Source organism: Salmo trutta, chromosome 39 (assembly GCF_901001165.1).
Source record: "Salmo trutta chromosome 39, fSalTru1.1, whole genome shotgun sequence".
Taxonomy (NCBI): domain Eukaryota; kingdom Metazoa; phylum Chordata; class Actinopteri; order Salmoniformes; family Salmonidae; genus Salmo; species Salmo trutta.
In genome coordinates this window covers 11781910-11806249 of record NC_042995.1, presented here as the reverse complement: position 1 = coordinate 11806249, position 24340 = coordinate 11781910, and the positions used below count along the sequence as shown (strand labels likewise).

Here is a 24340-nt window from a genome sequence, read left to right as displayed (position 1 = left end):
GTGGAGTGACTAATCTTAGCTGGTCTGAGAGAACTGATGAGGCTACTATTATGTACACCTTGGTGTCTTTTTAACTGGCCCATTTGAGAGAAACTCACCCTACAGTCAGAACAGGAGTAAGGCTTCTCTCCCGTGTGTTCTCTGGTGAACTTTTAGCTCAGATGATTGTGTGAAGCATTTTCCACAGTCAGAGCAGGAGTAAGGCTTCTCTCTTTTATGCATACGTTCATGTGTTTTAAAGTTGTTCAGTCGAGAGAAACTCCTTCCACAGTCAGAGCAGGAGTAAGGCTTCTCTCCTGTGTGTGTTCTCTGGTGAACTTTTAGCTCATATGATGTTATGAAGCATTTTCCACAGTCAGAGCAGGAGTAAGGCTTCTCTCCTGTGTGTATACGTTCATGACGTTTTAGGTGGCTCGATTGAGAGAAACTCGCCCTACAGTCAGAGCAGAAGTAAGGCCTTTCTCCTGTGTGTGTTCTCTGGTGAACTTTTAGTTCAGATGATGTTATGAAGCATTTTCCACAGTCAGAGCAGGAGTAAGGCTTCTCTCCTCTGTGTATACGTTCATGTTGTTTTAGGTAGCTCGAGTGAGAGAAACTCTTTCCACAGTCAGAGCAGGAGTACGGCTTATCTCCTTTATGTATACCTTGGTGACATTTTAAGTGGCCCAGTTGAGAGAAGCTCTTCCTACAGTCAGAGCAGGAGTAAGGCTTATCTCCTTTATGTATACCTTCTTTATGTATACCTTGGTGACTTTTTAAGTGGACCAGTTGAGAGAAATTCGCCCCACAGTCAGAGCAGGAGTAAGGCTTCTCTCCTGTGTGTATACGTTCATGTTGTTTTAGGTGGCCCGGTTGAGAGAAACTCTTTCCACAGTCAGAGCAGGAGTAAGGCTTTTCTCCAGTGTGTGTTCTTTGATGAACTTTTAGGTTAGATGATGTTATGAAGCATTTTCCACAGTCAGAGCAGGAGTAAGGCTTCTCTCCTGTGTGTGTTCTTTGATGAACTTTTAGCTCAGATGACGTTATGAAGCATTTTCCACAGTCAGAGCAAGAGTAAGGCTTCTCTCCTGTGTGTACTCTCTGGTGAACTTTTAGCTCAGATGATGTTATGAAGCATTTTCCACAGACAGAGCAGGAGTACGGCTTCTCTCCTCTGTGTATACGTTCATGTTGTTTTAGGTAGCTCGAGTGAGAGAAACTCTTTCCACAGTCAGAGCAGGAGTACGGCTTATCTCCTTTATGTATACCTTCTTTATGTATACCTTGGTGACGTTTTAAGTGGCCCAGTTGAGAGAAGCTCTTCCTACAGTCAGAGCAGGAGTAAGGCTTATCTCCTTTATGTATACCTTCTTTATGTATACCTTGGTGACTTTTTAAGTGGACCAGTTGAGAGAAATTCGCCCCACAGTCAGAGCAGGAGTAAGGCTTCTCTCCTGTGTGTATACGTTCATGTTGTTTTAGGTGGCCCGGTTGAGAGAAACTCTTTCCGCAGTCAGAGCAGGAGTAAGGCTTCTCTCCTGTGTGTGATCTTTGATGAACTTTTAGCGCAGATGATGTTATGAAGCATTTTCCACAGTCAGAGCAAGAGTAAGGCTTCTCTCCTGTGTGTACTCTCTGGTGAACTGTCAGAACCCCTGATGTTTTGAATCTCTTCCCACAGTCAGTGCAGAAATACAGATTCTCTCCTGTATGTATTTGTAGGTGGATTTTTAGCTTTGATAGAATTGGGAAAATCTCCTCACAGTGTGGGCAGTGGTGAGATCTCTTAGCTCTGTGATCTTCCTGCTGTAGCTCTCTGGATGTAGAGAATGTCTCAACATGATCTCCTGTGTGAACATCAGAAGAACCAGGCAGTTGGCGTAATATACAGTACCAGTCAAAAGTTTGGACACACCTACTCATTCAAGGGGTTCTCTTTATTTTTACTATTTTCTACATTGAATAATAATAATAATAGAGAAAACATAAAAACTATGGAATAACACATATGGAATCATGTAACCCGCCCCCCCCAAAAAAAGTGTTAAATCAAAATAGCTTGTAGTTTAGATTCTTGAAAGTAGTCACCCCTTGCCTTGACAGCTTGGCACACTCTTGGCACTCTCTGAACCAGCTTCACGAGGAATGCTTTTCCAACAGTCTTGAAGTTCACACACATGCTGAGCAATTGTTGGCTGCTTTTCCTTCACTCTGCAATCCAACTCATCCTAAACAATCTCAATTGGGTTATGGTCTGGTGATTGTGGAGGCCAGGTCATCTGATGCAGCACTCCATCACTCTCCTTCTTGGTCAAATAGCCCTTACACAGCCTGGAGGTGTGTTGGGTCATCTTGTTGAAAATCAAATGAGTCCCACTAAGCCCAAACCAGCTGGAATGGATTATCGCTGCAGAATGCTGTGGTAGCCATGCTGGTTACATGTGCCTTGAATTTTAAGTAAATCAGGCAGTCACCAGCAAAGCACCCCCACAACATCACACCTCCTCCATGCTTCACGGTAGGAAATACACATGCGGAGATCATCCGGTCACCTACTCTGCGTCTCACAAAGACACGGCGGTTGGAAGCAAAAATCTGAAACTTGGACTCATCAGACCAAAGGACAGATTTCCACAGGTCTAATGTCCATTGCTCGTGTTTCTTAGCCCAAGCAAGTATCTTCTTATTGGTGTGCTTTAGTAGTGGTTTCTTTGCATCAATCCGACCATGAAGGCCTAAGTCACACAGTCTACTCTGAACAGTTGATGCATCTGTTACTTGAACTCTGAAGCATTTATTTGGGCTGCAATTTCTGAGGCTGGTAACTCTAATTGACTTATCCCTTGCAGCAGAGGTAACTCTGGGTCTTCCATTCCTGTGGCGATCCTCACGAAAGCCAGTTTCATCATAGCGCTTGATGGTTTTTGCGACTGCACTTGAAGAAACTGTCAAAGTTCTTGAAATGTTCCAGATTGACTGAGCTTCAGGTCTTAAAGTAATGATGGAATTTCGTTTCACTTTGCTTATTTGAGCTGTTCTTGCCATAATATCAACCTGTTTTTTTACCAAATAGGGCCATCTTCTGTTTACCACCCCTACCTTGTCACAACACCACTGATCGGCTCAAACGCATTAAGGAAAAATATTCCACAAATGAACTTTTACGAAGGCACACCTGTTAATTGAAATGCGTACCGGGTGACTACCTTATGAAGCTGGATGAGAGAATGCCAAGCGTTTGCAAAGCTGTCAAGGCAAAGGGTGGCTACTTTGAAGAATCTCAAATATATTGATTTGTTTAACACTTTTTTGGTTACTACACTATTCCATATATAATGTTTCATAGTTTTGATGTCTTCACAATTATTCTACAATTCAGAAAGAAAAACCCTTGAATGAGTAGGTGTCCAAACTTTTGACTGGTACTGTACATGTCATTCAAATTTATTTTACGAAGCCCTTTTTACATCAGCAGTTGTCAAAGTGCTTTACAGAAATCCAGCCTAAAATCACAAAAGAGCATACAATGCAGAAGCAAAGTGGTTATGACAAACTTCCTAGAAAGCAGGAACCTAGGAAGAAACAGAGAGGAACCAGGCTCAAAGGCGTGGCCGGTCCTCTTCTGGCTGTACCGGGTGACATACACTACATTTAAAAAAAAAACGTTTTGGGTCACTTTTAAATGTCCTTGTTTTGAAAGAAATTTTATTTTACAAAAAATTGCTTATCAAATTGATCAGAAATAGCGTAGACATTGTTAATGTTGTAAATGACTATCGTGGCTGGAAACGGCAGATTTTTTATGGAATATCTACATAGGCGTACAGAGGCCCATTATCAGCAACCATCACTCCTGTGTTCCAATGGCACGTTGTGTTAGCTAATCCAAGTTTATCATTTTAAAAAGGCTAATTGATCATTAGAAAACTTTTTTTAAATGATACACCTGGATTAGCTAACACAACATTACATTGGAACACAGGAGTGATGGTTGCTGATAATGGGCCTCTGTACGCCCATGTAGATATTCCATAAAAAATCTGCCGTTTCCAGCCACGATAGTCATTTGCAACATTACAAAACAATGTCTACTGTTTTTCTGATCAATTTTATTTTTCATTGGCCAAAAAAAGTGCTTTTCTTTCAAAACAAGGACATTTCTAAGTGACCCCAAACTTTTGAACGGTAGTGTATGTATTCATATCAGTAGGCTGTACAACACAAAAGGGGAATAAAACCACTCTAAGTGGGTAAGAGTTGAAAGCTAAAAAGGGGCGTGTCATTCTCCACTCACTATCACAAGGGATAGTAATGTTAGAGAATTGAGTCATCTGGTGATTTTCAGTACCGATACTTTTCTCTTTGAAGTAGAATCGATATAAGGTTAAATATTAGACATGTGTAAGCAGAATGAAGGCTGAGCCCATTTGAATGTACAGAGCTGGATCAATATCGAGTTAACCATTAGACATATAAAAAACAGTAAGCAGAATCCGTGTGGATGAGGCAAGGTAGACCAACACAGACGTGACTGGTCTGGGCCATATCTGATCTTGTGAAGGCTACTGGACATGGGTTAATCATACATAGACAACATCAGCCTGAACTTGTAAAGGCCTTTGGACAGGAACATTAGCTAATCAGTTATAGGCACCATTAGACCTGCAGTAGGAGTGTGCATGTCTGTGTGTCACGCCACCAATAGAATCTATGACCTAATGTCTGAGCCAATAAGAAAGGCAGCAAGATTAGGGTGGCCAAGGCTAGAAGGTATTAATAATTTACATAAAGTGGAGTGACAATGTTATGTAAGGGTAAAACTGTATAAAAGCTGAGTACTGAGAATCAGTTCTTCCATGGAATTGCTCGGCGTTGTTACTTTAGTAATAAGTCTATTTCAATTCACAAGCTCCGGTATCTTAGAAATACTTGATTCAATATTTCCACGACAGTACCTACACAGACTCATTTCATAGACATTTAAAAAAAAACACTGGCAGTGTGTCTACTTCACTTCTTTAGTCTACTCTCTGATCACTCCAGATAACCCAGTGAATAAAACAAATGTTGGCAATACTGGTGTCAAACCATGCAAGTCTGAGTAGCATGAAAAAACATCTAGCTTCTCATTGAAACAGTTCTACTGCAACTTTTCATGCACAGTGGGAAGTTGGAGCGAACAACAGACTTAGACAGAACCTGTGCTTACCATGAGAAAAAGATGTCCCAATCTTCTCCTCCTTTTCTTCATCTTTAATGTTGACATTCAGCTCCAGTGTTTGACTGCAGTCTTCCAGCTTCACTGATGCCATCTCTGGATCCTGCAGTGTAAACTGGGCTCCACTGTCACAATCAGGACCCAGTGACTGTAGGTTTGGACTCAGTGTGGAAGGAGAGAGGCAGGCTGGGTCTGTCGTCACTGTTGATGTTACCGGACTCAGACTTACTCTGAGTCGGCCTGTAGTAACAATGAGAAACAGACAAGTTATTGTCTTGACAGTTCCGGTACATTCTTTATTCTCTAAAAATATATTATATTGCTTCTTGTTCAATTATCTAATTCACCACATGACTTGGACTGAAATAGGTGCCGGTACTGTTTATATTTAGGTGCAGGAGCCCCACAATACTGTTGAACTAATATTCTATAAGAAGAACATGAGCTCAAACAGTAGACATTTGAGGTGACGGTACTCAGCTCCGGTGAGCTCCTGTCCAAGTCAAGCACTGATCTCATTTCAATAGATCTGGTAGCTAAGCATTGACAACAAAACATGAATTCATCCAAATTAGACCCTTTAAATAAGTGCGCTTAACTTATAGTAGATTTCACAAATTCACATAAATGCACAAAACCATATAGTACGAGGTTACTGTTTGTGAGACCGTGAAATTGTCTCTCTCTGATGCACCCGCACTGAAGTCCGTTGACGCAGACAGGGTGGGCACCGCCATTTTACCAGGTCATGAATTTGACACAAAACCAACATGCTAAATGAACTCCGAATTAAATTGATTATTAAATTACCTTCCGGAAATGTACATCCATTCAGACAAACCCAAAGTTTCTAGCTATGGGACTTTGTAAAATAGTTATCACGTTATCAGGTTTGATGTAATTGAACAGATTTGTTACCTATCATGGTATGACATGTTCTTTCTAACTTTAGAAAGTTTAACACCTGCTATTACATACCTGTAGTCATACAGAAACAGACTGCACAGTTCCGGCGCTTTCTTTATTCTGAAGAATGGTGTGTGCCTGCCCGGAACTTACTGTTCCCCCACTACCACAGCGCAGCCACAGATAGAACAATGAGACAGATATTTCACCGGATATATAAATGTGAAGCATTCGCTTTGCGTTTCCACGCACTACCAAATAGGGTAGTGAGAGGAAGCCCACTGGCCGGCAGTGGGAGAAGATGGAACGAGATGGATTTTGGCTGACATTCTGCAAATGTTCTAATCGATGAAACATCTGATCTTAATACAGTTCTGTTCCCAACACTAAAATCAGTTGTGAACAGAGTGGACTAAGTTTTGTAGAGTTTACCCTTTGCAAAATAAAAAAAAAAGTGCATTGTTTAGAAGGAACGCGAATTGAGTTTTTGCACATGAACGCTTCACAGTGGCGTTCCCTAACAGAAATATGCAGATATGTGCTAGAACACACCAATAGGATCTCACTAGCTCATGCTCGGTATTGCCCACTGACTCAACTGTTCCCATTGGAAGCGTCCAGCTGTGGTACATCTTGGTTTAGTTATAAAATCTTTGGCGCAACCGTCCGTGCATTCAGGGATCCTTGGGATGGCCCTACCCCATTATAACTGAAGAGCGGTGCTTAATTTTAGCCAGATCCTCCGGCATCTCTCAGTTTTGTAGTCTTTCATTCCAGAACCCATTTGCCAGTAACAGGTAGACTACCTCATAGCATGAAAAATTATTGCCACTGTTTGCAATGTAAAAATCCTAATAAAACCAGAGTAATTACATTTGGATTCCTCTGTAATTGTCATGCCTCCTAAAAAACGTAATGTGAAGAAATGCCTGATCTTCTAAGAATGTATTAATGTTGGGCCGCCCCAGGTTTATGGTTTGTGCAACATTGTAGCCTATTTAGACCAAGGCGTGGCCATTGCTGTGGTGAGAGAGAAGCACGCCTGTATCTCTCTCAGAACTAAAATGAGATTCACTTTCTATGATCTCTCTCCCTCTCTGTGCTGTTATAGACATGAGCCAGCAACTCATCTCTCCAGCATTGCACTTCATTTATTTCCTAATAGAATAGAACAGCAGTCTGAGAAATTACGTAATACCCAATACTGCACCAGGAGTAAGACTATAATTTAGCCATAGAGGATCAATAGCTATTTATTTTTTAAATAGCCTAGCTGTGGATTGTGTGTAGCCAAATCACAAGACATGCCTACAGCTGGGAACGTGTGGCAAATCTGTCAGTGAATAGCATGCAGCCAAAACAGGCCTTTAGCAATATTTCTAATACAGTCACTGGAAAACACAGGTTGTAAAGCAAATGGATCCTGCTGAAAATAAAATACTAATCTGTCTGTATGTTACCAACTTCCAAATAGGTCTATTGAGAAAACAGCATGTTTTACAAAGTAAAGCAAGAGAGAGATGAGCTTTTGGCCGGTGAGTGAGCTGCACATCATTGGGTGAGTCAGTGAAACTGGAAAGCTTGTTAAGGACTATAACTTCCTCCTCATATTGTACAATGTGTTTCTCCTCACACCTGGCCTAGGCTATTGATGTATTAGAGAATGTCGTTTTTATTGATCTCAGATTCTCAGTTTGTCAGTGTCAAAGTAGCCTGTCATTTTGGTCATTTGTGAGGTATTAAAAAAGATTCTGCGAAAGTCTCCAGTCATCTAAAATGATGTAGAATTGAATGAAAGGGCAACATTTTTCCCAGACTCCAATAAATGTACTCCATGTGTGCAACTTTTGCAAGTGTCTCCACACCACTGCTCTATGCCAGTACGCTAAAGCCATGATAATGCATGCAATGTTTTATTATAAAGGTATTTTATGTGTTCTGGTACCTCAGAGACCCCCAGGTCACCACCTCTTGGGCTCACTTTTGGTTCCAGCTCCTCCCAATGTACACAGTAAGCACTGGAGAAGTGAGTAGCTGCCGCTGCCTATTCCGGGACACATCTCCTTTACATAGAATTGGTGAGGATGTTGATTGTGGCCTGTGGAATGTTGTCCCACTACTCTTCAATGGCTGTGCAAAATTCCAGGATATTGGCGGGAATTGGAACAAGCTGTCGTACATGTCGATCCCAAACATGCTCAAAGGGTGACATGTCTGAGTATGCAGACCATGGAAGAATTGGGTCATTTTCAGCATTTTTAATTGTGTACAGATCCTTGCGACATGGAGCTGTGCGTTGTCATGCTGAAACATGAGGTGATGGCGGCGGATGAATGGCAGGACAATGGGTCTCAGGATCTTGTCATGGGATCTCTGTGCATTCAAATTGCCATCGATAAAATGCAATTGTGTTGGTTGTCTGTAGCTTATGCCAGCCCATACCATAACCCTGATACCACCATTTGGCACTCTGTTCACAACATGGACATCAGCAAACCACACAATGCCATACACGGCAGTCTGCAGATGTGAGGCTGGTTGAGCCTACTGACAAATTCTCTAAAACAACATTGAAGGCGGTTTATGGTAGAGAAATTAACATAAAATTATCTGGCAACAGCTCTGGTGGAAATTCCTGCAGTCAGCTGGCCAATAGCATGCTCCCTCAAAACTTGAGACTGTGGCATTTCTGTATTTGTATTTATTAGGGATCCCCATTGGCTGCTGCCAAGGCAGGACCTACTCAGCTACTCTTGTCACCAACACAAGATGCATCTGTGTAATGATGATCATGCCATTCAATCAGCGTCTTGATATGCCACAACTGTCAGGTGGATGGATTATCTTTGCAAAGGAGAAAATCCCACTAAGAAGGGATGTACACAAATTTGTGTACAAAATTTGAGAGCAATAAATTGTCAATTTCTGCAATACAATTGACAACCATGGCTATAAATGCTAAAAAGCCCACCTTAATGAAGCACATATTCTTCCCATCACTCTCTCTTGGTCTATGCCTACTCACAGGAATCCTCTCAAGATCCCTCACCCTGTACCAATCTTCCTCGACCACTCTCTTCACTGCTTTGGCAAAGAACACTTTCTGTAATACTGTAACCCTGGCAACCTCAATCTGCCTTTCTCACACCTGACACCTCGGATCTCCAGCTCCATTTGCACCCCCACAACTAACACACAGAACGTTCTTCATCTCATGCCCTCCTGCACACTTCTCACATCTAGGTATCTCACTCCTACACACTGCTGCAACAGGCCCATAAACCTGACACCTAAAACACTGTAGTATTTACAGAACAAAAGCGCTCACGGGATAACTGACACTTCCTACCTTTACCCTTCTGGCAGAGACTCTGCATCAAAACTCCACATGACGACATCTTCTCTCACCAAACATCTGGAATCTTCCATTTCAACTGCTCCTCCTCAACACTTAAACCTAACCCCGTTATAACTCCTTTCAATTCCGCAGAGCAATTCAAGTCAATTCTTGTCCCTAGTCACACCCACTCCCTCTGGACAGAAGAGAAACAATAAATCACCACGAGTCCCCTCTGAGTTACCTTCACCACACTCGGCTCATTTCCTCACCACACTCGGCTCATTTCCTCACCACACTCGGCTCATTTCCTCACCACACTCGGCTCATTTCCTCACCACACTCGGCTCATTTCCTCACCACACTCGGCTCATTTCTCGGCGGTCATCGCTGCACCCGCCACCCCAGTTAATTCATCACTCGTCACATTCACTTTCCTCCTGTAGCTCTTCTAAAAGTACTGTGTGAGCTCCATTTCATATTAACAAATCCTTCCCCCCCCCCCTGTCCACCATCACATCTTCCAGAAGGCTTGTGCAATCCCCCACTCCACTACCCCCCCCCCATTTTACTACGTGTCTCAGCTCATCCACACCCCACTAGCTTCGGGTAGCTACATACCAATCGAGTACCACAGTATAAATCCTAATATGCATAAAACCTAGCAGTCAAACAGGAAAATGGTTCCAATAATTTTTCCCATAAGGGATTTTAGAAACACCTAAAACTAGGGCTGTGTTTCATGTAGGCTTACGCTGGCGTTTTGATAACTGTGTAAATCTCTCTAGGACAAGATAACTTATCAATATATTTGCCTGTATTTACCCCCACAAAAATGTTATGTAATTAGCTGCTAATGTGGCTATCATAAACAACTACACATTCTGATGGTCTAGACAAGATTGCCAAATCAAGACAAAGGTAAGGATCTCTGGGTTAAGTAATGAATAAATGGGATACATTTATTTAAATTGACAATTCTGTGAACTGTCTTGTGCAAGCTTTAAATTGACACAATACCTGTTAGCAAAGGTGTCAGCTAGAGATGATGTGCAGGAGCATGCAGGGATTTGTAGTTTTGTATGATGTCTACTTTGACGCTAATTAGCATTTTCAAATCTGAGAAGAAATACAGCCGAATATATTGATAAGTCACATTATCCAAGAGAAATTTACACGGTTATAAAAACGTCACGCCAGGGTAAGCCTACACGAAACACAGCCCTTATTTAAGTGCTTCTAAAATTAACTTAAATTTGAACCATATGATACAAAAAAAACGGAAATATCTCACTTACATAAGTTCAGACCCTTTACTCCGTACTTCGGCTTTATTTATTTTTATTGGAGATGTGAGGACTTTTTTTGTTAATGTTTGGTTATGTTTTTATCCATCTTTGGGTTGGGGTGTGTGTGGGGGGGAGAAAAAAAACAAGAAAATGCTATTTCTGTAATTGTTGATTGTTCTATTTGGAACTAATAAATGTGTAAAAAAATATATATAAATAAGAAAGATGGAGGCCACTGTTCTCAGGGACCTTCAACGCTGCATACATTTATTGGTTCCCTTCCCCAGATCTGTGCCTCGACAAAATCTTTATCATAGAGCTCTACAGGCAATTCCTTCGACCTCATGGCTTGGATTTTGCTCTGACACGCAGGATCTTATATAGACAGGTGTGTGCCTTTCCAAATCATGTTCAATCAACTGAATTTACCACAGGTGGACTCCAATTAAGTTGTAGAAGCGTCTCAAGGATGATCAGTGGAAACAGGATGCACCTGAGCTCAACGTCAAGTCTCATAGCAAAGGGTCTGAATACTTACACTACTGGTCCAAGATTTTAGAACACCTACTCATTCAAGGGTTTTTCTTTATTTTTACTATTTTCTACATTGTATAACAATAGTGAATATATCAAAACTATGAAATAACATATGGGATCATGTAATAACTTGTTTTTAAATAAATTATATTTAGACTTTTATTTGAGAATCTTCAAATAGTCACCCTTTGCCTTGATGACAGCTTTGCATTCTCTCAACCAGCTTCATGAGGAATGCTTTTCCAAAAGTCTTGAAGGAGTTCCCACATATGCTGAGCACTTGTTGGCTGCTTTTCCTTCACTCATAGAACTTTTAAAACACTGGCAGTTTGTCTACTTCACTTCTTTAAATCTACTACCACCTGGCTACCCCTACCCCGGTCAACAGCCTTGCACCCTCCACAGCAACTTCCTCAAGCCTCCCCATTTCTCCTTCACCTAAATCCAGATAGCTGATGTTCTGAAAGAGCCGCAAAATCTGTACCTCTACAAATCAGCTGGGGTAGACAATCTGGACCCTCTCTTTCTAAAATTATCCACTGCAATTGTTGCAACCCCTATTACTAGCCTGTTCAACCTCTTTCGTATCGTCTGAGATACCCAAAGATTGGAAAGTTGCCCCGGTCATCCCACTCTTCAAAGGGGGAGACACTCTAGACCCAAACTGTTACAGAGTTATATCTATCCTACCCTGCCTTTCTACGGTCTTCAAAAGACAAGTTAACTTCTTATGGATGGTGGCAGTATTGAGTTGCTTGGATGACTGACGTGCCCAGAGTAAACTGCCTCCTACTCACTCCCAGAAACTAAGATATGCATATTATTGGCATATCGGATAGGAAACACTCTGAAGTTTCTAAAACTGTTTGAATGATGTCTGTGAGTATAACGGAACTCATATGGCAGGCAAAAACCTGAGAAAAAAAATCCAACCAGGAAGTGATTTGTAGTTCTATCTAATCCTTATTCAAACTACAGTGTCTGTGGGGTCATTTTGCACTTCCTAAGGCTTCCATTGGCTGTCAACAGCCTTTAGAAACGTCTTTCATGTGTCTCCTGTTACTGGGCAAAGAACAGGAGCTCAGTTTATCAGTGGACTGCCTGGGAGCAGGGAGTTGTTTACTGCGCTTTCACGTTTGGCGCGCCGCTCATTCTTTTCCTCCTGGAATGAATACGCTATTGTCCGGTTGGAATATTATCGACGTTTTAATTTAAAAAGACCTTAAGGATTGATTGTAAATATCATTTGACATGTTTCTATGAACAGTAATGGAACTATTTGACTTTTTGTCTCTTATTTTACGCACACGCGTTATGCCTTTTGGATAGTGATCTGTACGCACGAACAAAACGGAGGTATTTGGACATAAATATGGAGTATTTCGAACAAAAATAACATTTATTGTGGAAGTACGAGTCCTGGTAGTGCATTCCGACCAAGACCAGCAAAGGTAAGAGAATATTTATAATACTAATTCTGAGTTTAGTTGACTCCAGAACTTTGCTGGTATCTGTATAGCTTGCTTTGATGGTTGAGCTCTGTACTCAGAATATTGACAAATGTGCTTTCGCCGAAAAGCTATTTTAAAATCTGACACAGCGGTAGCATATCTATAATTCTTTCAATAACTGTTGTAAATTTAATCAATGTTTATGATGAGTATTTTTGTAAATTGATGTGCACATTCACCGGATGTTTTGGTGGGAATACATTTTCTGAACATCACGTGTCAATGTAAAATGATGTTTTTGGATATAAATATGAACTTTATCGAGAAAAACATACATGTATTGTATAACATGATGTCCTAGGAGTGTCATCTGATGAAGATCAAAGGTTAGTGAATATTTTAGCTGCATTTTTGGTTTTTGTGATGCATGTCCTTGCTTGGAAAATGTCTGTGGTTTTTCTTGTGAAGTTTATGTCCTAACATAATCTAATTTTATGCTTTCGCCGTAAAGCCTTTTTGAAATCGGACAATGTGGTTAGATTAACGAGAAGTTTATCTTTAAAAATTGTGTAAAATAGTTGATTGTTTGAGAAAATGAAATTATGAGATTTTTGCTGTTTTGTATTTCGCGCCATGCTATTTCACTGGCTGTTGAATAGTGTGTCCCGCAGGTGGGACGGTCACGTCCCACCTAGCCCATAGAAGTTAACCAACCTGGTAGACAAGGTGTGTTGAATTAAGGCAATAACTGAACTGATCATATAGCTCAGTAGTTCAGGATTTGGGGGAGAAAAATGAGGATAGGGGAAAGAGAAACAAGGGTTAGGGGAATCTTATCTTTAAAATGGTGTATAGTACTTGTATGTTTGAGAAATTTTAATTATGAGATTTTTGTTGTTTTGAATTTGCCGTCGTGCACTTTCACTGGCTGTCGTCATATCAATCCCGCTAACGGGATCAAGCCATAACAGGTTAACTTCTCTAGGGTAGGGGGCAGTATTTTCACGGCCGGATGAAAAACGTACCCAAATTAAACAGCCTACTACTCGGGCCCAGGAACTAGAATATGCATATTATTAGTAGATTTGGATAGAAAACACTCTGACGTTCCTAAAACTGTTTGAATGATGTCTGTGAGTATAACAGAACTGATATGGCAGGCCAAAACCTGAGAAGTCATTGCCTATCGAACACACAGTGACTTAGGGTTCATTTTGCACTTCCTAAGGCTTCCACTAGATGTCAACAGTCTTTAGAAAGTTGTTTGAGGCGTCTATGATGAACAGAGAGCGAACAGAGGAAGTTGGAAGTTGTTGACTCAGGAAAGCACATGAGTTCATTGGCGCGCAATCACGTGAGAGTTAGCTGTGTTCCAAAACGTTTTTCAAGACACTGGAATCGTCCGGTTGGAATATTATTGAAGTTCTAAGTTAAAAAGGCCCTAAAGATTGATGCTATAAAACGTTTGACATGTTTGAACGAACATAAATACAACTTTTTTTACTTTTCGTCGTGACATTTTGGGCGCGCTTCCTACACTTGGAGTAGCTTACGGAACGCGTTAACAACAAGGAGGTATTTGGACATATTATGGAGTTTATCGAACAAAACAACATTTATTGTGGACCTGGGAGTCCTGGAAGTGCCTTCTGATGAAGATCAAAGGTAAGTGAATATTTCTAATGCTATTTATGATTTTAGATGACTCCAAAATGGCGGGTATCTGTATTGCCTAGTGTATTTTTTGAGCACGGTACTCAGATTATTGCAAAGTGTGCTTTCCCCGTGAAGCTTTTTTGAAATCTGTCACAGCGGTTGCATAAAGGAGATGTTCATCTATAATTCTTTGAATAACAGTTTAATATTTTATCAACGTTTATGATGAGTATTTCTGTAAATTGTTGTGCTGATTCACCGGCAGTATTGGAGGCAAAATATTTTCTGAACATCACGCGCCAATGTAAAAGGCTGTTTTTGGATATAAATATCAACTTGATCGAACAAAAAATGCATGTATTGTGTAACATGATGTCCTAGGAGTGTCATCTGATGAAGATCGTCAAAGGTTAGTGCATAATTTTAGCTGAATTTCTGGTGTTTGTGATGCCTGTACTTGCTAGGAAAACGTCTGTGTGGTTTTTCTTGTGTTGGAACTGTCCTAACATAATCTAACTTTATGCTTTCGCTGTAAAGCCTTTTTGAAATCGGACAATGTGGTTACATTAAGGAGACGTGTATCTTTAAAATGGTGTAAAATAGTCGTATGTTTGAGAACTTTGAATTATGACATTTTGTGGTTTTGAATTTGGCGCTCTGATTTTTCACTGGCTGTTGAATAGTGTGAACGTGGGTGGGACGGTAGCGTCCCACCTGCCCAAGAGAGGTTAACAAACAGATCACTGACCATTACGAATCCCACCCTACCTTCTCCGCTATGCAATCTGGTTTCCGAGCTGGTCATGGGTGCACCTCAGCCACGCTCAAGGTCCGAAAACGATATCATAAAACAATACTGTGCAGCCGTATTCATCTAACTGGCCAAGGCTTTCAACTGTCAATCACCACATTCTTATCGGCAGACTCAACAGCCTTGGTTTCTCTAATGACTGCCTCGCCTGGTTCACCAACTACTTCTCTGATAGAGTTCCGTGTGTCAAATCGGAGGGCCTGTTGTCCGGACCTCTAGCAGTCTCTATGGGGGTGCCACAGGGTTCAATTCTCGGGCCGACTCTTTTCTCTGTATACATCAATGATGTCGCTCTTGCTGCTGGTGATTCTCTGATCCACCTCTACTCTACTGCTCTTCAACTGAACCTGCCCGTATCACTACTCTGGACGGTTCTGACTTAGTATATGTGGACAACTACAAATACCTAGGTGTCTGGTTAGACTGTAAACTCTCCTTCCAGACTCACATTAAGCATCTCCAACCCAAAATTAAATCTAGAATCGGCTTCCTATTTCGCAACAAAGCATCCTTCACTCATGGTGCCAAACATACCCTCGTAAAACTGACTATCGTACCGATCCTTGACTTCAGCGATGTCATTTACAAAATAGCCTCCAATACTCTACTCAGCAAATTGGATGCAGTCTATCACAGTGCCATCCATTTTGTCACCAAAGCCCCATATACCACCCACCACTGCGACCTGTATGCTCTCGTTGGCTTGCCCTCGCTTCATATTCGTCGCCAAACCCACTGGCTCCAAGTCATCTATAAGTCTTTGCTAGGTAAAGCCCCGCCTTATCTCAGCTCACTGGTCACCATAGCAGCACCCACCCGTAGCACACGCTCCAGCAGGTATATTTCACTGGTCACCCCCAAAGCCAATCCCTCCTTCGGCAGCAGAGAACTGGAAGGAAAGGCAGCCAATGACTGGAACGAATTGCAAAAATCACTGAAGCTAGAGACTCATATCTCGCTCTAACTTTAAGCACCAGCTGTCAGAGCAGCTCACAGATCACTGCACCTGTACATAGCCCATCTGTAAATAACCCACCTTATCCCCAGACTGTTATTTATTTTTTTGCTCCTTTGCACCCCAGTATCTGAAATCTGAGGTTTGTAGTTTTCCAAGTGATTCCCTATGCAGTATACAGTGTCAATGGGATCATTTTGCACTTCGTAAGGCTTCCACTAGATGTTACCAGTCATAACGATGTTTCATGCTTCTACTGTGAATGGGGAGAGAATAAGAGCCATTGGAATCAGATGACTGAGAAAATGATATGAGCTCAGTGGTGCGCACTCACGTGAGAGTTAGCTGTGTTCCTTTTCATTTCTGAAGACAAAGGAATCGTCCGGTTTAAATATTATGGAAGATTTATGATAAAAACATCCTAAAGATTGATTCTATACATCGTTTGACATGTTTCTACGAACTGTAATATAACTTTTTTGACTTTGTCTGAATTCACTGCGCGAGCACAGTGGATTTGGATTACTCGACTGAACATGCGAACAAAATGGAGGTATTTGGACAAAGATTAACTTTATCGAACACAACAAACATTTATTCTGGAACTGGGATGCCTGGGAGTGCATTCTGATGAAGATCAAAGGTAAGTGAATATTTATAATGTAATTTTTGTCATTTCTGTTGACTCCAAAATGGCGGGTATCTGTATGGCTTGTTTTGATATCTGAGCGCTGTACTCAGATTATTGCAAAATTTGCTTTCGCCGTAAAGCCTTTTTGAAATCGGACAATGTGGTTGGATTAACGAGAAGTGTATCTTTAAAATGGGATATAATAGTTGTATGTTTGAGAAATTTGAATTATGAGATTTGTTGTGGTTTTGAATTTGCCGCCCTGCTATTTCACTGGCTGTTGAATAGTGTGTCCCACATACCCCAGAGAGGTTAATTGCTAAATTGTAATTACTTCACCTCTGCGGCCTATTTATTGCCTTACCTCCCTAATCGTACCTCATTTGCACACACTGTATATAGACTTTTCTATTGTGTTATTGACTGTACATTTGTTTATCCCACGTGTAACTCTGTTGTTTGTGTCGGACTGCTTTGCTTTATCTTGGCCAGGTCGCAGTTGTAAATGAGAACTTGTTCTCAGCTGGCTTATCTGGTTAAATAAAGGTGAAATAAAAAAATGTATAAAAAAAAGACTGAGCACTCCAGATAGCCCAGTGAATAAAACAAATGCTGACAATACTGGTGTCAAACCATGCAAGCCTCAGTACCATAAAATAATATCTACCTTCTCATTGAAACAGTTAATAATGAAACAGTTCTACAGCAACTTTTCATGCACAGTGGGAAGTTGGAATGAATAACAAACTTAGTTAGAACCTGCTCTTACCATGAGAAACAGATGTCCCAATCTTCTCCTCGTCTTCATCTTTAATGTTAACATTCAGCTCCCGTATTTCACTGCAGTCTTCCAGCTTCACTGATGCCATCTCTGGATCCTGCAGTGCAAACTGGGCTCCACTGTCACAATCAGGACCCCGTGACTGTAGGTTTGGACTCAGTGTGGAAGGAGAGAGGCAGGCTGGGTCTGTCCTCACTGTTGATGTTACCGGCCTCAGACTTAATTCTAGTCGGCCAGTAGTAATAAAGAAAAAAAGACACAGAAGTTAGTCTTGACAGTTCAGGCACTTTCTTTATTCCCTAAAAATATATTATATTTCTTCTTGTTCAATTATCTAATTCAGTGCTTGACTTGGACTGAAATAGGTGCCCGTGCTCATTTTGGGTGCCGGTACTGTTTATATTTAGGGCCAGGAGCTACACAATACTGTTGAGCTAATATTCTATAAGAGGAACATGATCTCAAGCAGTAGAAATGTAAGTACTCTGCTCCGGTGAGCTCCTGTCCAAATCAAGCACTGATCTCATTTCAGTAGATCAGGTAGCTAAGCATTGACAACAAATACAGGACTAACATCTGGACTAAGATCGAATTGTACTACACCAGGGCTGTATTGGAGCAGGTTGATAGCTTCAAGTTCCTTGGAGACCACATCACCAACAAACTAACATGGTCCAAGCACACCAAGACAGTTGTGAAGAGGGCACGACAAAACCTATTCCCCCTCAGGAGACTGAAAAGATTTGGCATGGGTCCTCAGATCCTCAAAAAGTTCTACAGCTGCACCATCGAGAGCATCCTGACTGGTTGCATCACTGCCTGGTATGGCAACTGCTTGGCCTCTGACTGCAAGGCACTACAGAGGGTAGTATGTACAGCCCAGTACATCACCGGGGGCAAGCTTCCTGCATTCCAGGCAGTGATGGAGGAAGGCCCTAAAATTGTCAAAGACTCCAGCCACCCTAGTCATAGACTGTTCTCTCTGCTACCGGACAGCAAGCAGTACCAGAGCACAAAGTCTAGGACCAAGAGGCTTCTAAACAACTTCTACCCCCAAGCCATAAGACTCTTGAACAGCTAATTAAATGCTACCCAGACTATTTGAATTGCCCCCACACACGCTGCTGCTACTACTACTACTCTCTTATCTATGCATAGCCACTTTAATAACTCTACCTACATGTACATAATTACCTCGACACCGGTTCCCCCACATATTGACTCTGTATATTGCTCCGCTATTGTTATTTAGTGCTGCTCTTTAATTATTCTTCTCTTACTTTTTCTAAGGTATTTTCTTAAAAATGCATTGTTGGTTAAGGGCTTGTAAGTAAGCATTTCACTTTAAGGTCTACACCTGTTGTATTCGGCGCATGTGACAAAATGTGATTTGAAAACATTAATTCATTCACATTAAACACAACGTAAGAGCACTTTATAGTAGATTTGATAAATTCACATAAAATTGACAAAAAAACAAAAAACATGTTGTACATTACAAGGTCACTGTTTGTTTTAGGCAGCATTGTTACTATTTTCCTGAACAACCGCGTCATTATTGTATCATTTCAATCAAAAAACAATTGTATTTCCCGTTCACACTGTAGTAACAGACCGAGCGGGCGCCGCCATTTTACCAGCTCGTTAATTTTACACAAAACCAATAACATGCAACAAAAAATCTCAAATAAATGGATTCTTTATGAAATGACCTTGAGAAAAATATGTACATCCACTCAGACAAACCCAAAGTCTCTAGCTATGTGACTTGTAAAATAGTTTACCACGTTCTTCACTCGGTTTGATACAAGAATTACACATCAAACGTGATAATACCTTAATGGATTTGTTACCTAGCATGGAATTACATGTTCGTTCGATATTGTAAAATTTAAACGCGCTATTACATACCTGTAGTAGTAAATTGAAACGGACACACACAACGGTTATTTTCTTGACTGCACCGTTCTGGCGCTTTCTTTATTCTGAAGAATGGTGCCCGCCTGCCGGGAACTTCCTGTTCTCCACTACCACAGTGCAACCTTCCGTGCATTCTGGGATCCTTGGGATGGCCCTTACCCCATTACATGAGAAGGGGATAGATGCTACTGCCGTCGCCTCCTCAGTGGTGTAAACTAAAGTACTTAAGTAAAAAATTCTTTAAGAGATGACAAAAGCAGTTTTCTTTAAAAAATAAATGACTATTTATTTATAGCACAACTAAATGTAACTCCAAAGGAACGGCAATATAAGGGATAGTTCAATCAAATTACAAATGTACACAGGATTAGGGTACACTGCAGTACATAGCAAAAAAGTGTGATGATGCAAATTACATGCAATAATCATTTGTCATTTTCATATCATCATCATCATCACACTTTTTGCTTTGTACTGAAAGTTCTTGAAAACGTGATTGCAGTGTACTAATGAACAAAATACTACAATAAAGTTTTTTGTGTGAAACATCCTTTCATAGAGCCCACCACTCCATTAAAGGAGTAGTTTACTATTTTACAACTTGAAGTCCTGTATGTGAGATTACTTGATTGGTATTCAGGGGACTAGGTACAGTATGTACTCAGGAGATGAATCTCTGATCTTAGCAGCGCCATTCTTACACCTCCACGTAATGTCACTGTGGTTCTTCAATGTTTCCTGATTTTTTTCTGTAGGTTATTTTGTCTAATAAACCTGGGTCAATGGAAGCCTGTCTACTGATGCCATCTCTGGATCCTGCAGTGCAAACTAGGCTCCACTGTCACAATCAGGACCCAGTGACTGTAGATTTAGAGTGTGGAAAGAGAGAGGCAGGCTGGGTTTGTCCTCACTGTCAATCTGTCAATTCTGAATAGAATCTGAGATCAACTTCCTGGTCCTCCCCTGTGCATGCTACACCCCCTCTCATTGTTACTGTATGTATGAACACATTTTGAACAATGGCTGCCTAAAATGCTGTGGTGCTTACTAACACAATAGGAAATGTTGTGGTAGATGTGGACCATCACAGGTGAGTTCACAGCTCATTCACTCTGAGCATTCATATCAATGACTCACCCTCGAATGGACCATCAGTACCACAGTTCTACAATACTATTTACATAATCAACTGCATTTCAACAGCCTGACCCTCAATATAGTCCCAGTAGTACAGTATAGAAGGGGCAGACGGAGCGGTCTTCTGGTCAGGCTCCGTAGACGGGCACATCGCACACCGATCCCAAGCATACTACTCGCTAATGTCCAGTCTCTTGACAACAAGGTAGACGAAATGCGAGCAAGGGTTGCCTCCCAGAGAGACATCAGAGATTGTAACGTTCTTTGTTTCACGGAAACATGGCTCACTCGGGAATACGTCATCAGAGTCAGTACAGCCACCTGGCTTCTTCACACATCGCACCGACAGAAACAAACATCTCTCTGGTAAGAAGAAGAGACGGGGTGTATGCCTTATTATTAACGAGACGTGGTGTGATCATAACAACATACAGGAACTCAAGTCCTTTTGTTCACCTGACCTAGAATTCCTTACAATCAAATGCTAACCGCATTATCTACCAAGAGAATTATCTTCGATTATAATCACAGTCGTGTATATTCCCCCACAAGCAGACACATCGACGGCCCTAAAAGAACTTCATTTGACTCTATGTAAACTGGAAACCACACATCCTGAGGCTGCATTTATTGTAGCTGGGGATTTTAACAAGGCTAATCTGAAAACAAGGCTCCCTAAATTTTATCAGCATATCGAATGCGCGACCCGGCTGGCAAAACCCTGGATCATTGTTATTCTAACTTCTGCGACGCATATAAAGCCCTCCCCCGCCATCCTTTCGGAAAATTTGACCACGACTCCATTTTGTTGCTCCCAGCCTATAGACTGAAACTAAAACAGGAAGCGTCGTGCTCAGGTCTGTTCAACGCTTCAAGATTGCTTCGATCACGTGGACTGGGATATGTTCCGCATAGCGTCGGACATGAACATTGATGAATACGCTGATTCGGTGAGTGAGTTTATTAGCAAGTGCATTGGTGATGTTGTACCCACAGCATCTATTAAAACAGAGGAAGAACCGAGGAAATCATTTGGGTGAACTGGAATGTAATTGTACAAAGCCGACACTGGGGAACCTTATAATGTTAGTTATGTTATTTCAGTCTATAATGTTATTATCCCTTTCAGAGGAGCTCCGAATGGAACCTATTGGTTGTGTGGAAAAATGGCTTCCTATAGCATTCCATGGAACTGGGGAGGGACATGTACTGTAGGGTTTGTGGTGACAGCTGTAAGAACCGTTCAGAATAATGAGAGGGATCTGAAGGCTTCGTTCACAGACTACAGACCTCCTGGAATGAGGAGAGATAAGAGATCTCTAGCTGGCATCACTCACACTCAGGCGCCTGCCTCCAGGTTCTTTGCAGTGTTTTTTCCTGGGTATGGAGTTGCATATGCGTTAGATCAAATTCGAGACATCTCTAGACACAGAGAGAAAATTGGCAATGCTACTCGAAATGCCCTGGAAGAATTAAATTGGGAAATGAAAGCATTGCATAAGTTAGCTCTGCGAAACAGAGCAATCATTGGTGATGAATGTTGTACTTTTGTCTCAGATCACTCTTCTAATGTGACTGAATACAGTGCCACTGTTGCTAAAAGGTATGGAAACAATGGATAACGCAGAGATTTATTCACTTCTGAATCTACAGATCCCTTGTGTATGTATGTATGTATGTATGTCTGTATTCTTTTTATACACACACACACACACACACACACACACACACACACACACACACACACACACACACACACACACACACACACACACACACACACACTCCAGTTGGTTATAACTTTTTGATTGTAGATTTTAGCTTTATTATGATTTATTATGAAATAATTTTATAGAACCTCCTTTTGATAGCTCAAATCCAAATGCTTACTTTAACATTTAATTATTGTTATCACACAAGTGACAAAAGGATGGAATGTAATGAATGAAATGTACTTTGTGCATCTTATCTTTGGTGTAATAACCAAGCCTGTGTCTGGTCAAGAGAGGGGTAGGGCCCCTTCCGGAGGAACATCTAGCAGAACGCCCAGAATGTGTTCTTTAAGTTAAGATAGAGACGGAGCAAGTCACATGTGTGAACCAATCCTATGAATCATGTTGATGTAGGTTTAGATAGCAGTATACAAGACTATGTAAGGAAGGCCCTTCTACAGCTCACTTCAGACCGGTACTTATGCATCTACGTTTGACTGTGACCTCCCCAGCTTGCTGACAAAGTGATTCATTTAATATTGACTTTGTCCTGTGTAAGAATTCCCACAACAGTGAAGCAGAAAAATACCTGAAATGAGCATCACAGAGATACATTTGACCTTATGCACTAACAAGCTTTTTCAATATACGCAGCTTTGTCACCGTGTACAGTACTGTAGCTTTATTCATCTACTGTACTTCAGTCAACATGTTCTCACATTGGATGGGTTGATTAGGATTCAAACCATCTCTTAAACCGCTAGCTAGCTAGTTACAAGCTACAACACACATGTCAAGTTGCTGTAGAACTGTTTCATGGGGAAATATATGTCATCAAAACTACTGGATATCTTTATAAGGAAAACTGTTCTACAAGTTTCTTACACTTAGAAAATGTGGAGTAGGTTTTGTAGGTCGGCAGGACAACAACAATATTTAATCCCTATTAAGATTTAAACAACATTTAAAGGGGTGTGTAGGCTTTCACTGGGACTGTATACATACCATTGACTTGCAATGGATTTGTGCCACAAATGCCTCAAAGTTGGCATTTTAAACAGTAGCCAGAAAAACAACATATACCCAGGACTATATTGAGGGTCAGACTGTTGTAATGCCCAGTTGATTATGTAAATAGTCTTGTAGAACTCTGGAATTGATGGTCCATTTGAGGGTGAGTCATTAATATGAATGCTCAGAGTGTAAGACCTGTGAACTCACCTGTGATGGTCCACATCTACCACAACCTTTCCTATTGTGCTAGTAAGCACCACAGCATTTTAGGAAGCCATTGTTCAAAATGTGTTCATACACTCCGTAACAATGGGAGTGGGTGTGGCATCCACAGGGGAGAACCAGCAGGTTTATCTCTGACTTCTATTTAGGACTGGGATCCCTCTGTGGGCCAGGATTTTCAGAATATCACTCGATTCTCTTTTAAACATGCTAGAAATCTGAGGGACAGCCTGGTAAGAGCAGATAAACATGCTAAAAACCTGAGGGACAGCCTGGTAGGAGCAGATAAACATGCTAGAAATCTGAGGGACAGCCTGGTAGGAGCAGATAAACATGCTAGAAACCTGAGGGACAGTCTGGTAGGAGCAGATAAACATGCTAGAAACCTGAGGGACAGCCTGGTAGGAGCAGATAAACATGTTAGAAACCTGAGGGACAGCCTGGTAGGAGCAGATAAACATGCTAGAAACCTGAGGGACAGCCTGGTAGGAGCAGATAAACATGCTAAAAACCTGAGGGACAGCCTGGTAGGAGCAGATAAACATGCTAGAAATCTGAGGGACAGCCTGGTAGGAGCAGATAAACATGCTAGAAACCTGAGGGACAGTCTGGTAGGAGCAGATAAACATGCTAGAAACCTGAGGGACAGCCTGGTAGGAATAGATGAATATGTTCCCCCTCAGCATTTCCTATCCACCCTCCCCTCAGATCATTGTGAGAACTGTAATATAATGACCAAGGGGGATTTCTTCATCCTCATACCGGGAAGAAAATGTATGTCGGG

The 24340-nt window shown here is 41.3% G+C and overlaps 1 protein-coding gene across 2 annotated transcripts; it reads right to left on the bottom strand.

The window, feature by feature from the left end:
- On the bottom strand, positions 1–19636 carry LOC115179497 (zinc finger protein 883). 2 transcript variants are annotated; one of them, XM_029741058.1, is made up of 6 exons: positions 19463–19636; positions 17540–17776; positions 5189–5437; positions 1362–1826; positions 744–1247; positions 1–644 (listed from the first exon to the last, which is right to left on the bottom strand). In XM_029741058.1, exons 1-6 carry the CDS (start codon positions 19602–19604, stop codon positions 106–108), a joined length of 2136 nt encoding a protein of 711 aa, XP_029596918.1. In that variant the 5' UTR covers positions 19605–19636; the 3' UTR covers positions 1–105. The 2 variants fall into 2 exon arrangements, with proteins under 2 accessions (XP_029596918.1, XP_029596917.1); XM_029741057.1 differs by having other exon boundaries at positions 1–1247.
- Between the last annotated feature and the right edge of the window lie 4704 nt (positions 19637–24340).

Coding starts and splice junctions, on each gene's coding strand:
- LOC115179497 (XM_029741057.1), bottom strand. CDS start 19,604: ATGCACGGAAGGTTGCACTGTGGTAGTGGAGAACAGGAAGTTCCCGGC. Junction 1,827..5,188: donor TGGGACATCTTTTTCTCATG/GTAAGCACAGGT, acceptor ATGTTCACACAG/GAGATCATGTTGAGACATTC. Junction 1,248..1,361: donor CCACTTAAAAAGTCACCAAG/GTATACATAAAG, acceptor TACATAAAGAAG/GTATACATAAAGGAGATAAG.